This window comes from Mauremys reevesii, linkage group 22, assembly GCF_016161935.1.
Source record: "Mauremys reevesii isolate NIE-2019 linkage group 22, ASM1616193v1, whole genome shotgun sequence".
Taxonomy (NCBI): Eukaryota; Metazoa; Chordata; order Testudines; family Geoemydidae; genus Mauremys; species Mauremys reevesii.
In genome coordinates this window covers 18,430,244-18,442,333 of record NC_052644.1, presented here as the reverse complement: position 1 = coordinate 18,442,333, position 12,090 = coordinate 18,430,244, and the positions used below count along the sequence as shown (strand labels likewise).

The following is a 12,090-nucleotide window of genomic DNA, read 5'->3' as shown; positions in this document are numbered from 1 at the left end:
CCCCCAGCAGCCCTGAGGGCCGGCGAGCCTGGGAGGCCGGAATTCCCGCTCAGCGGCCGGGAGTGCCTGGGCAGGGCCTGGGGACCGATGCCCTGGGCAGGGAGCCGCGGCCGAGGTGAGAGCCGGGGGGGGAAGAGGGGGGGCTCTGCCAACGGGAACCTGGTACCACAGCAATTCCCCCCCACTGCGCCTCTGCACCTGCCCCCCCCCCACTGCAGAGCTGAAGGCGGGGGGAGGCGGGAAGGGGCGGGGCTTCTGGAACGGTTGGCGTGAGGGGCGGGGCTTAAAGGGGCGGGGCTTCGGAGCAGTTGGCGCGGGAGGGGCGGAGCTTCGGGGAACGGTTGGAGTGAGGGCGGGGCTTAAAGGGGCGGGGCTTCGGGAGCAGTTGGAGCGAGCGCGGGAAGGGGCGGGGCTTCGGGAGCAGCCGGGCGGGGCGGGGCTTCGGGGAACGGTTGGCGTGAGGGCGGGGTGGGAAGCGGCGGGGCGCGAGCGGCCGGGGCCGGCGGACACTCGCGTTTCGGGCGGCAGGTGAAGCCGCCCGCGCTCGCTGCGCGCCGCGGGGCGGGGTCACCCTCCCGGGGCTGACGTGGCTTCCCAACAAGCCGCGGAAGGCGCCCGGGCGGGTTTAACGCCCCGAGCCCGGGAGGCCCCGGCCGGGGCAGCCCTTTCCCGCTGGGCCCCTGGGCGCGAGCAGCGGAGCTTTCGGGCGGTTCCCGTTAGACCCGCCCCGTCACTCCCGCGCGGGGCGGGGCTAAGCACGTGCACACCGGGGACCCCCCCCTTCCCGGGGCCCCGCGCGCCGGGCCGAGGCCGTAGGGCGACCAGCCAGCACGTGTGGCACATCGGGGCGGGGCGGGGCGGGGCCACAGGAGCCTGGACAAGACAAAAACCCCAAATCGGGCCATCGGGTCACCCTGCGAGTCGGGGGCTGAACACGGAGGCGGCGCTACCGGGCTTTGCGGGCCGGGGGGCGCAGTGAGGGGAGCAGGGCGCTGGACGGCTGGCGGGTAAAACATATTTCTTCCATATAACACCGTGACACAGATTGCCCCCTTTCCTGTGTATGTAGGCGACTTCATTCCCATCTAGGGTGACCAGTGCATCCGACGAAGTGGCTATTCACCCACGAAAGCGCCAGTACATCTGTTGGTCTATGAGGTACCACGGGACTCTTTGTTGCTTTTTAGGGTGACCAGATGTCCTGATTTTATAGGGACAGTCCTGATTATTGGGTCTCTTGCTTATACAGGCTCCTGTTACTCCCCACCCTCGTCCCGATTTTTCACGCTTGCTGGCTGGTCGCCCTATTGCCATCGGGCACACACGGTCTGACACAGGGAATGGCTGATTTTCTCGTAATCCCATTGGCTGTACGGAGTGGCTGTTTGGCTGCGTTTGGAAGGCGTTTTTTTCATGCAGGCGCCCTGCAGGCAGGTTTCCGCACCGACGTCTGTAGTGCCAATACATCTAATTCTGGCTCAGGCACTATGCAGTGGAAAAAACACATCTATCTTCCTGTGATTTTCTTATTTCTATGCGCAGAGCAAGTGGTGCCGCACCCCCGTAAGTGCCGTCCAAGGAGCTCTGTGCTGGGCAGGCTTCCCTGGAAAGGCTCCGGAAGTCAGAGGCCAGAATGGGGGGACGTGCCGGGAGGCAATTTGGAGAGGGAGGAGGGGTGTGTGGGGATACACCATGGGGGGTGTGTGGGGTGATCCGGTCTGTCATTGTGCTGGGCACTGCGCAGCTCTTGGTGCGGTTTAGTGATTTTGTCTCTGATTCTGCAAACACGAGTCAGGGTGCGTCTACACTGCTGAGCTCTCCCCCCCACCCCCCCACTTTTCCCAGCAGGCTCAGAGGCGGGTTCAGCTGACTTGGGCTTGCAGGGCGCTAAAGACAGCCGTGTAAATGTTGGGGCTGAGACAGGAGCCTGGGCTCCGAGACTCTCCTCGTTCACGGGAGTGCAAATCTACCTGGCAATTTGTCAGCCCTGCAGTCGGCATGGGCCTGCTGCAAGTATCTGGTTGCTGTGTAGACCCACCCTGCGGTTCGGCGTGGCAGGGCTCGTTTTCCTGCATAGACGTTCTCTCAAGCTGAGGGCGACTCGCGTGGGCTGCGCCCGCGGTGCAACATTTGCTTGAGCCTTTGCGGGGTCTGCGCCTTATATCTAAAGCGCTCCCTGTAACGTATCCTTCCCTCTTCTCCTCATTGGATCTGGGTCTGACTTCTTCCAGGCTTCACCAAAGCCAACCTGAAATGTTGATTTCTTCTCCCAGGCCCCAGCCAATGTCAACAGGAAATCTCTATCTCTGTGCCTGAGGGCAACAGCACTCAACACCTCCTTAACTGCTCAGAGCACTTTGCCACGCTGTACTGGTCCCCCCCTTTGGCTGGGACATGGATGAAGATAGCTGTCATCCATTCAGGGAAATCAAACCCTTACAACAGCTCCTTTGCCAGGCACATCTCCGTGTCCAACGGACGGTTCATCGTGATGAACGCCAGCAAAGCCATTGCAGGGAATTTGAAGATTGTGCATGAGATCGATGAAAGGGAGTGTCTGGCTTCCATCCGTCTGAATGTAACAGGTAAGCGCCGCGGGTCACAATTTCCAGGGTAACCGCACTGTGGATTTCCCCTGGGCCTCCTGGAGGGCACGGATGTCAAGTTTCCAGCTTCCCAGCCCTCCCCTGTCACAGGTGGAGGCCTGCGTCTGTCTCCCTCCAGCCTGGGGGGTTGGGTTTGCACGGCCTCTGAACGTTGCACGTGGGCCCAGGATACAACCTCATTGCTTTGCTTTCCTTCTGGGGCTGCGACAATGTACACCGGGACCAACCATCCGCCGCAAAGCAAAGCACATTTAGTCCTAGTGTTATGCTTATAAGAAGCGCACGGGATCGTTTTCAGGGGAAAGGGCAATACGCCGCGTTTATTGAAGATACAGCAATTAGCATATGCATTCACACTCACTGTCACACACACACAGTCCCACCAGTCGATGTTATAGTTCCTTGTCCAGAGTCTGGATCAATCTAGTGGCCAGCTAGGTTGATCACAGGTTGGCAGGATGAACCCAAAGTTTCATGGCAAGGCCCCCTGTTTCTATAGTGATTTTCCTTGATTGGGACCAATGAGTTTTGCACCGTCACGCTGTCGTTAATTGTTGTTTGACGAGTGCTTGTTTTCTTAACTTTTTATTTTTTATTATAGCTATTTTATTCCCATTGGTAGGTGCTTGTTTTATTTTTAGAGTTGTTAATTTGCCATTTTTTTACATTTTAATGGGTGTGTTGCAGCCTTCTGGCGCCCTTGCGTTTGTCTCCTTTTTTTTTCTCTTGTACATTTGGCTCAACGATGCCTTTACACTTATTTTTTTACACATCCATTTCTTATTCACACACAAAACAAGTAACTAGGGTTGGTTGGCTTTGGTATTTAGCGTTTGGCCCGTAAGGTACCTTCATGCTTTATAAGCTCAATATCTTTTTAAAAGACCAAAGTCATGGCTGCAGCAGGGCCATGAAAACTGCCTATAAATGGCAGCACAAAAAGACAGGTACATCAAAAAAAGGGTGGTAGAAAGGACTTGTAGAAATGCTGGCCCCTATCCATGCCCACTCTTTCAGAGTACTGCTAGGGTAATTCAATTTTCTTAGACCACACATTTATAAATATGCTAAAATAACTCACCCATTGTAAAAACTGCTACAACCCCCCCCCCCTCCCCTCGGAACTGGAAAAAAAGAGCAGGACTCCACTGTAACCCTGGTAAAACAGAAGGCTCTCTCAGCCTCAGCCCTGTGTTTCCCTGATGAATCACAGCCTTTTGGTATTCGTTTGGCGGCTAATAACACAGCCTTGGCTACCACGCTATTACAAATTTTTAAAAAAGAGAACCGACATGAATATCCAAAAGTCACTCTGGAGGCAAAGAATTGCCTTGGCAGATGGCCACTGGAAAAATGAAATACGGTGGGTCGAAAAAAGCACATCTAGTTTACTAATAAAAGTGCAATGGTAGTAAAAGGGAAAAGATGTGTAAAATACGCTGCTATTAACTTAGAACAGGAAGTCATTTAGGGACATTTATACCATGGATCAGCCCAGCATGCCGAGCTCCACGCAATTTATCAGGTTTTAAGGCAATATAAAAATTCCCCATGGCCAGGGGTGAAAGTAACTTAAAGGACTTACCGGTACTCCAGAGTCCTGCGGAGCGGGAGGGACCTCAACCAGAAGAGGCATGGCCTCTATCAGAACATTTTTAGTTTAGCATCACTTGAACGCAAAATGTTTTGGGTAATACTTAAAAATGTTCGGGTATTAATGAATCTTTTAAAATACTAAAAAAAGGTCCTTGTTTAACACCTACGAATAGAAATAAATGCAATATGTTTCCAGCACGGTTAAGCCTGATTTGTTATTTAATAAAATTATTGTTAAAATTGCTCACCAACAATCTGTAAAAACAAAACTATACAAAGTGAGCCCGCTCCCAAAATTGAGCATGGGATCCTTTTGGCTATGCCGGGTTATAAATCAGTAAGATTAAAAAAATAAATAAATAAATAAATAAAAATTGACCCAAGGGTGTACAAAATGAGGCCCTCAAAAATAAGTGTGCTTGCCCCTAGCTACCACCACAAAACCATGCAGCAAGGACACATCGTTAAAAACGTGTGTATAAAACAAACTAACATAGATGATTCAGTTTTACAACAAACACAAGAAATGTAAATGTTTTTTTACACTGCTTTAATTTTTACACAGCTGTGCATAGATTACATTTCTATACATTTGGGGGCAGTTACGTTCCAGCAGAAACCCCTTATGTTCTTTCAACAAATTTGACTAAACTATTCATAGTCAAATAATTTAAATTAGATTGGCTCTTTGCCTGGCTTATTTACAGAGATTCCTTTGAAGAAGGGCCCGTTTTCCTTTAAGAACGGCTGCACAAAAACCAAGAATTCTCTTTCCATAACACTTTTTTACAGCGTGTAACTGCTTAATTCCCTCCAAGCCTCTGCAGAGTTAATGTCTCACTCTTTTCCTTAAATTACTTGCTTATTTTTTAAAATGACACATTCATCAACTTAGATTTTACCATTTTAAGTGTTGTTTTAGGGATCTGAATTTTTTATGCCTGTACTTACTTTTTAAAATTTTTTTGACACTGTGCCCTCAGGACTTTTAACCTGTTTTCCAATTTTTTTTATCTGTTGCCTGCCTGCTTGTCTGGGCCCGATCTTGCTTTCCTTGCTGAACCACCCCTTCCCATGGACACAGGCTTTGTTCCACTACCTAGTTAGCAAGGAGGGTGAGCTCATCAACTAGCTCCTGGTCTCTTTGCTTAAACATTTCTTTCAAAATTGTGAAATCAGCACAATATCACTCTCAAAAAATATGACACTGTCCAAACTCCTATATCCTTCAGAGTTTGGCTTAACAGAGCAAGATCTGTTTAAAAGGAGGAATCTCTTGAACAAAGTATTATCTTTGGATTGCTTCCTTTTAAACATTTCTTAGAAAATACCACCTGAACATATTTCTTTATGAATCTCTTTTACTTTTATAACTCTTCTGTGCCCACGGTTGTGCTGGGATTTACAAAATACAGAAGTCTATACTCACTAAAAAGAACTCTGCCTGACGGAGCTGGAGAGGGAAACGCTAAGCCCCCTACCTTTTGGGCTCAGTCTTGCTATGACCAAGGATATATTCACCTATGCAGTTTTTCCCCGACAGACGGGTAGGAGCAAGGACTCTAACCCTCCCCCTTATGGCCCGGCACGTCTACGACCTGGGGTGTGCACACCTGAATGATCGATCTGACGGGTTGAATGGCAGAACCACACTTGGGAGATGCCACACCTCGGGACCTCAGCACCCTGTCTTGCTGAGCCAGCCACTCCCGTCTGCTCCAACAAAGACCCAGGGTCTGAATTACTTGCCCCAAAGCTGCAGGTTTACCTGAAAGCAGCTAACAGAAGAGTTCCTGTCTTTAAAACTCAGATACCCAACTCCCAGTGGGGTCGAAACCCAAATAAATCCGCTTTGCCCTGTATAAAGCTTATACAGGGTAAACTCATAAATAGTTCGCCCTCTATAACACTGATAGAGAGATATGCACAGCTGTTTGCGCCCCCAGGTATTAATACATACTCTGAGTTAATTAATAAGTAAAAAGTGATTTTATTAAATACAGAAAGTAGGATTTAAGTGGTTCCAAGTAGTAACAGACAGAACAAAGTCAGTCACCAAGCAAAATAAGATAAAACGTGCAAATCTATGTCTAATCAAACTAAATACAGATAAGCTCACCCTCAGATATGCTTCAGTTAGTTTTTTTCCCTCAGACTGGACACCTTCCAGGCCTGGGTACAATTCTTTCCCCTGGTACAGCTCTTGTTCCAGCTCAGGTGGTAGCTAGGGGATTCTTCATGATGGCCTCTCCCCTCACTTTGTTCTGTTCCACCTCTTTATATATCTTTTCCATAAGGCGGAAAAGATATATAAAGGGCAAGAGGAGGCCGCAACACACCCCTCTGGAAATGTCAAAAGGAGGACAGATTGACCTTTGTCCCTCTCTGGGTTCCCAGCCCCTCCTTCTCCATGGAAAGACACCAGGTTAAAGATGGATTCCAGTTCAGGTGACATGATCGTGTGTCATTGCAAGACTTCATTACCCACTTACCAGCACACATGTATACAGGAAGACTTACAGGTAAAATGGAGCCATCTGCAGTCAATTGTCCTGGTTAATGGGAGCCATCAAGATTCCAAACCACCATTAATGGCCCTCACTTTGCATAATTACAGTAGGCCCTCAGAGTTGTATCTGAAACTAGAAATATGAAATATAAGAGTGGTACATTTATACAAATAGGATGATCACACTCAGTAGATTATAAGCTTTGTAATGATACCTTACAAGAGACCTTTTGCACAAAGCATGTTCCAGTTACATTATATTCACTCATTAGCATATTTTTATAAAACCATATAGACTGCAACGTCACAGATACCTTTTAGCAATATGTTCAACAATCACAAGTGCATGTGTTTCCCCCTTTCGCAATTCTCCACGAAATATGTTATGCTTTTAAGAAGCACACGGGATCTCTTTCAAGGGAGAAGGCAATACGCCGCGTTTATTGATGATACAATTAGCATATGCATTCCATCATCCTCCCCCCCCCCACACACTGTCCCACCAGTCCGATGTTTTAGTTACCAATCTAGTGGCCAGCTAGGTTGATCACGGGTAGGGAGGAGCCGGGTTCCTTTGGTTGTGACACGATGCTCCAGGGAAGTCCTGGCAGGACAAACCCCAAGTTTCATGGCAAGGCGCCCTGTTTATATAGTGATTTTTCCTTCATTGGGACCAAAGAGTTTTGGACCCTCATGCTGTAATCAATTATTTGACGAGTGCTTGTTATCTTAAATTGTCCTTCTCCTTCTTTATCACAGCTATCTCGTCCCCATTGGTAGGTGCCTATCTCATCTTTAGAGTTGTCAATCTGTCCTCCTTTTGACATTTCCAGAGGGGCGTGTTGTGGCCTCCTCTTGCCCTTGTTATGAGGGAGGAACCTGAGAGACATCTGGTTCAGCAATGGCCTTCACGCTTCCCTCTTAACACACATTCCTCATTCACATACACAACGGAATTTACACAGAACATTTTGAACAGGAACATCAAGTTGCAATGCACAAGAAAACAATCTTGGCATTCTTTTACTTATTTTAAAATGCTAAGCCTACAATAAAGTAGTGACCTTAAAACGTCTGTTACTGCCTTGAAATCAGCCCAGACACAGATTCTGGCTGATGCATCTTTACTAAATGGCCCATTAAGCCATTCCTTTCTGCTATTCAAAAAGGATATGAGCAAATCATATACCAATACATGCTACATTATTATCTCATTATTCTTTATCCTTCATTCTAAATCAAACAAACATAGAATCCTACTACTACACAGGGGCTGCCCAGACAGAGTCACCGAGATCGGGGTCCAGTGCGCTGCCCAGATACAATCAGATTGTCCAGGCCAGACAGCAAGGAACAGCACGGTGTCAGCTAGAGGCAGGGTGGAAGTAACTTACAGGATTTACTGGTGCTGCCGGAGTCCTGAGGGGGGCGTGGCCTCACCTGGAAGGGGCGTGGTCTCAAGATTTAAAGGCCCTGAGGCACCAGCTGTGACTGGGAGACCCAGAGCCTTTAAATCAACCAGGGGCTCCCAGCTGCAGAGGGGGCTGGGAGCCCCCTGGGGCTAAGGGGCAAATTAAAGGGTCCGGGGCCCTGGCCGCCAGGGGGAACCCTGAGCTTTGCGCGGCTGGGGCAGGTATTTAAAGGGCCCAGAGCTCCTGCCGCTGAGGGGAGCCTGGAGCCCTTTAAATCCTGGCCCCAGCCCGGCAGCCAGAGCCATGGCAGGGATTCAAAGAGTTCTGGGCTGCCCACAACCGTGGCAGGGATTCAAAGAGCTCTGGGCTGCCCGCAGCCGCGGGGAGCTCTGAGCCCTTTAAATCCCGGCCCTGGGCCGCCAGAGCCGCAGCCAGGATTTAAAGGACTCTGGGCTCCCCGCAGCTGCGGACTGTCCAGAGCCCTTTCAGTCCCCCAGTGGAAGTCGATGTGGTCCGGCACAGCGTACTGGCTCTTGCCGGTATGCCGTACCGGACCGTAGCGGCTTACTTTCACCTCTGGACAAGAAGACAAGAAGCAGCCAGGGGAGAGGGTCTCTGCGTCCTGGTCCCAGCAGGGCTGAGAGTAGCAGGGTCAGTTCTCCATCTCCCGCTGAGAGAGCCGTCCATGGCTTTACATCCCTTCTCCTCGCCCGACTGGCAGATGGGTGGGGCAGAACCGCCGGGTACTGACTGCTTGGCTCCCAGCCCCATGTCCATGCCCATCTATGATTTGATTTCTTGGGTGACACTTTATATTGAGGTTCCATATTGAGGTTCCACATAGAAGTCATTTAGAAAGGGTTGAATGGTGGCTGCAGGATTTGTCTACACAGGGCCACTCAGGAAAATTAATCCAAATCGAGTCAAAGTGCAGGGTCTGGTCTGCGCTACAGCGTTAGGTCAACATAAGGCAGCTTACATCACCCTCACTCTGTCAGTGTCTACGTTGAAAGGCAGCTCCCAGCCATGGAACTCGCCCGCTGAGCCGACGGAAAAACTCCAGCTCTGCGCGAGGCCTAGCGCTTGGGTGGATGCAGTTAGATCGATGCCGGGGTGTTAATGACATCACCTGTTGCCTTTCAGACACTGTCCCACAATGCTCACACTGGCACGGTGGGGACACATGCCGCCGACACAAGGGGTGCAGTGTGGACATGCAAAGGGGTTTTAAGTACTTCTCTGGCTGAATGTCAACGTAATTTAGGTCGACTTAATTTTGTAGTATAGATTTGTCCTGAATTTAAAGTGGATTCACTAAACCACATTGACTCCTTCCCCGCCACCCCCCCACCCGTGTGGACACTCTTATTTAGAATTGAAGTGGCCTGAATTCGATTCACTTTGGAAGTGAATTAAGCTAAATTGAATTCAGGCTGCTTTAATCTTGAAGGAGAGTGTCCACACTGGGGTTTTATGCTGTTTGACTTTTAAAGTGAATTAGTTAGATTAGATTTCCTGAGTGGCCCTGTGTAGACAAGCACTCTCGTTACCTGTGTTCTTAGCATGCTGAGACCGTATATCCACCCCGTACGAACGCCTTATAAACCAGCTATCAAGTGAACCTTAATCTGAAGTGTATGCTGCCTAGCAGCCCCAGTCATGACTCAGCACTCCACAGCGCTAGGCGCTGTACATTATCTATTAGATGTGTTACGGTAGCACCTCAGAGTCCCAGGGGAAATGGGCAAATCCACGATTAGCCGGGGACAGCAGAGTGTCTTGAACTGGAAAATCCCTTTTGCGCGCGCCAGGGTAGAATGCTGAGCACGGTGGAGAGGCTGGAAGTTTTCAGCTGGGTTTGACCAACTCTCCCATTAATGCTGAAATTTCTGTTTTTGGTTGCAGAGCCCAGATCTTGGTCCAGCTGTATTGCAATCGTGGTGGTGATGGTGGTGGTGCTGTTGGTAGTGTTGGTGGTGGCACTGCTGAAATTGCAGAAAAAGAATATTGGCTTCCCTGCCAGTGCCACCCTGTCTCAGCAGGCCAGCGATGCAGGCCTCATGGAGGAGATCCAGGAGCTGGCAGAGCTCACGCAGCCGGAGGACACCAGCGGTGGGGACCAGTCAGCTGTGCTGAATGGGAAACTTCTCAGCAGTGCTGAAATGCTAAATGTTGCGGGGCTGGAGGGTGATAAACCCCGTCCCTCAACATTCACTCAATGTGCAGCGGCAGTCAAAAAAGCCAGCAGAATGTTGGGAATCCATTAAGAAAGGGACAGATAAGATAGAAAATATATTGCCTCTATATAAATCTATGGTACACCCACAGCTTGAATATTGTGTGCAGATGTGGTTGCCCCATCTCAAAAAAGATACATTGTAACTGGAAAAGGTTCAGAAAGGGGCAAAAAAAATGATGAGGGGAATGGAACGGCTGCCGTATGAGGAGAGATTAATAATGTGTTGTTATTGACAGGAACTGTGATCGTATAGAGCAGTGGTTCCCAAACTTTAACAACCTGTGAACCCCTTTGACTAAAATGACAAGTGTCGCAAAGCCCCTCCTAAAAATGAATATTGCCAGGGATTTTCTCCTTTACCCAAGTATAAATTATAAAAACAGTGATCTCAGAAATATAAAATTTGTTTTTATGACATGCATATTACACACTATTTATTATCAATTATTACTTATCACGACAGTATTTTTATTACATTACGAAAACAGCAACACTCATCCAAGATCTCACTTTTGTAGCTTGTATCACTTTGAATAAGCCCGTTATAAGACAAGGCTCCTATGTTTCATCAAGGATTAACCAATGTGAAACAGCAGGAAGAGATTTAAGAAGCCAACTCAAAGAGTTCCTCCTGCACAAGCATTCAGGTCTTGAGCAGTCCAGGCAAACAATGTACGTTACAACAAAGCTTAAACTGGTTCTTCATAAGAATTTTAAAACAACACTAGCTGCCTATTTAATTTAAAAAACAGCAAAAAATATCCACCTCCCTTTCCATTTCTTATAAGGTGTCTGGAAGTTTAAATCTCCTCAGCGTGATAGATATGCTTGCTTTGATATGCTCAGCTCTTGGAAGTCCAGGGGCTCCCAGCTGCTGGCCCCGGAGTCCCTAGGGACAGCTCTGTCTGCCATTAGGGAAATTTTTTCCTGAGAACCCCCTGTAACATTTTGTGAACCCCCAGGGGTTCATGAACCACAGTGTGGGAACCACTGGTATAGATCATTGTTGCAACCAGGGTCCTATAGTTGCACCAGGCCTTGTAAAGAAGAGGCCAAATGGGGTGTCTCTGGGAAGGTTGTAGTTTGCTGGTTATGATGATGCTGGCTGTATGTGTGTATCATTTTTGCAGTTGAAGTTATGAATATTGGCTATTGTGGACGTCCGGTGTTGGGGCTCGGCCTTCTCAGGCGCCGCTGGGACCCAGGGTGCCTCACTACACGACAGCCCGTAGGTCAGGGTCCAGACCCTTCGGCAGGGCGTTGAGTGAACAAACAGGGCTTGGCTACACTTGAAAATTGCAGCGCTGGGAGTTACAGCGCTGGTCGTGTAGCCGTGTAGGGACAGCGCTGGTGTGTGGCCACACTTGCAGCTAACAGTGCTGCAGTGTGGCCACACTTGTAGCATTTCCAGTGCTGTATTGAGAGGTGCATTGTGGGCAGCTATCCCACAGAGCACCTCATCTCATTTTGGCGCCGTGGGTTGTGGGAAGGGGACGGAAGGGTGCGGGTCATTCCGCTTCCTGTTCCAACGCCCCGTGGTACATCGCTTCACATCCCAGCAGTCACAGTTTTTCCGGCCACGTTTGGCGCCATTGTGAGTCGCTTGCTGTGTTTTACTCTCTCTGGGAATCGCGATTTCTGTGGGAAATGGAGCCCGAGTTGCTGAGGACTGTGCTGATGAGTGTCGCCAGCACAACACGTTTGGTAGTTGAGCTCTTCCTTCAGCTC

General features: G+C 49.3%; 1 protein-coding gene across 2 annotated transcripts; it reads left to right on the top strand.

The window, feature by feature from the left end:
* The first annotated feature begins 476 nt into the window (after nucleotides 1-476).
* Nucleotides 477-10,461, top strand: LOC120388212. 2 transcript variants are annotated; one of them, XM_039509888.1, is made up of 4 exons: nucleotides 998-1,158; nucleotides 1,250-1,563; nucleotides 2,274-2,585; nucleotides 10,029-10,461. In XM_039509888.1, exons 1-4 carry the CDS (start codon nucleotides 1,154-1,156, stop codon nucleotides 10,388-10,390), a joined length of 993 nt encoding a protein of 330 aa, XP_039365822.1. In that variant the 5' UTR covers nucleotides 998-1,153; the 3' UTR covers nucleotides 10,391-10,461. The 2 variants fall into 2 exon arrangements, with proteins under 2 accessions (XP_039365824.1, XP_039365822.1); XM_039509890.1 differs by lacking the exons at nucleotides 998-1,158; nucleotides 1,250-1,563 and adding an exon at nucleotides 477-524.
* The last annotated feature ends 1,629 nt before the right edge of the window (nucleotides 10,462-12,090 follow it).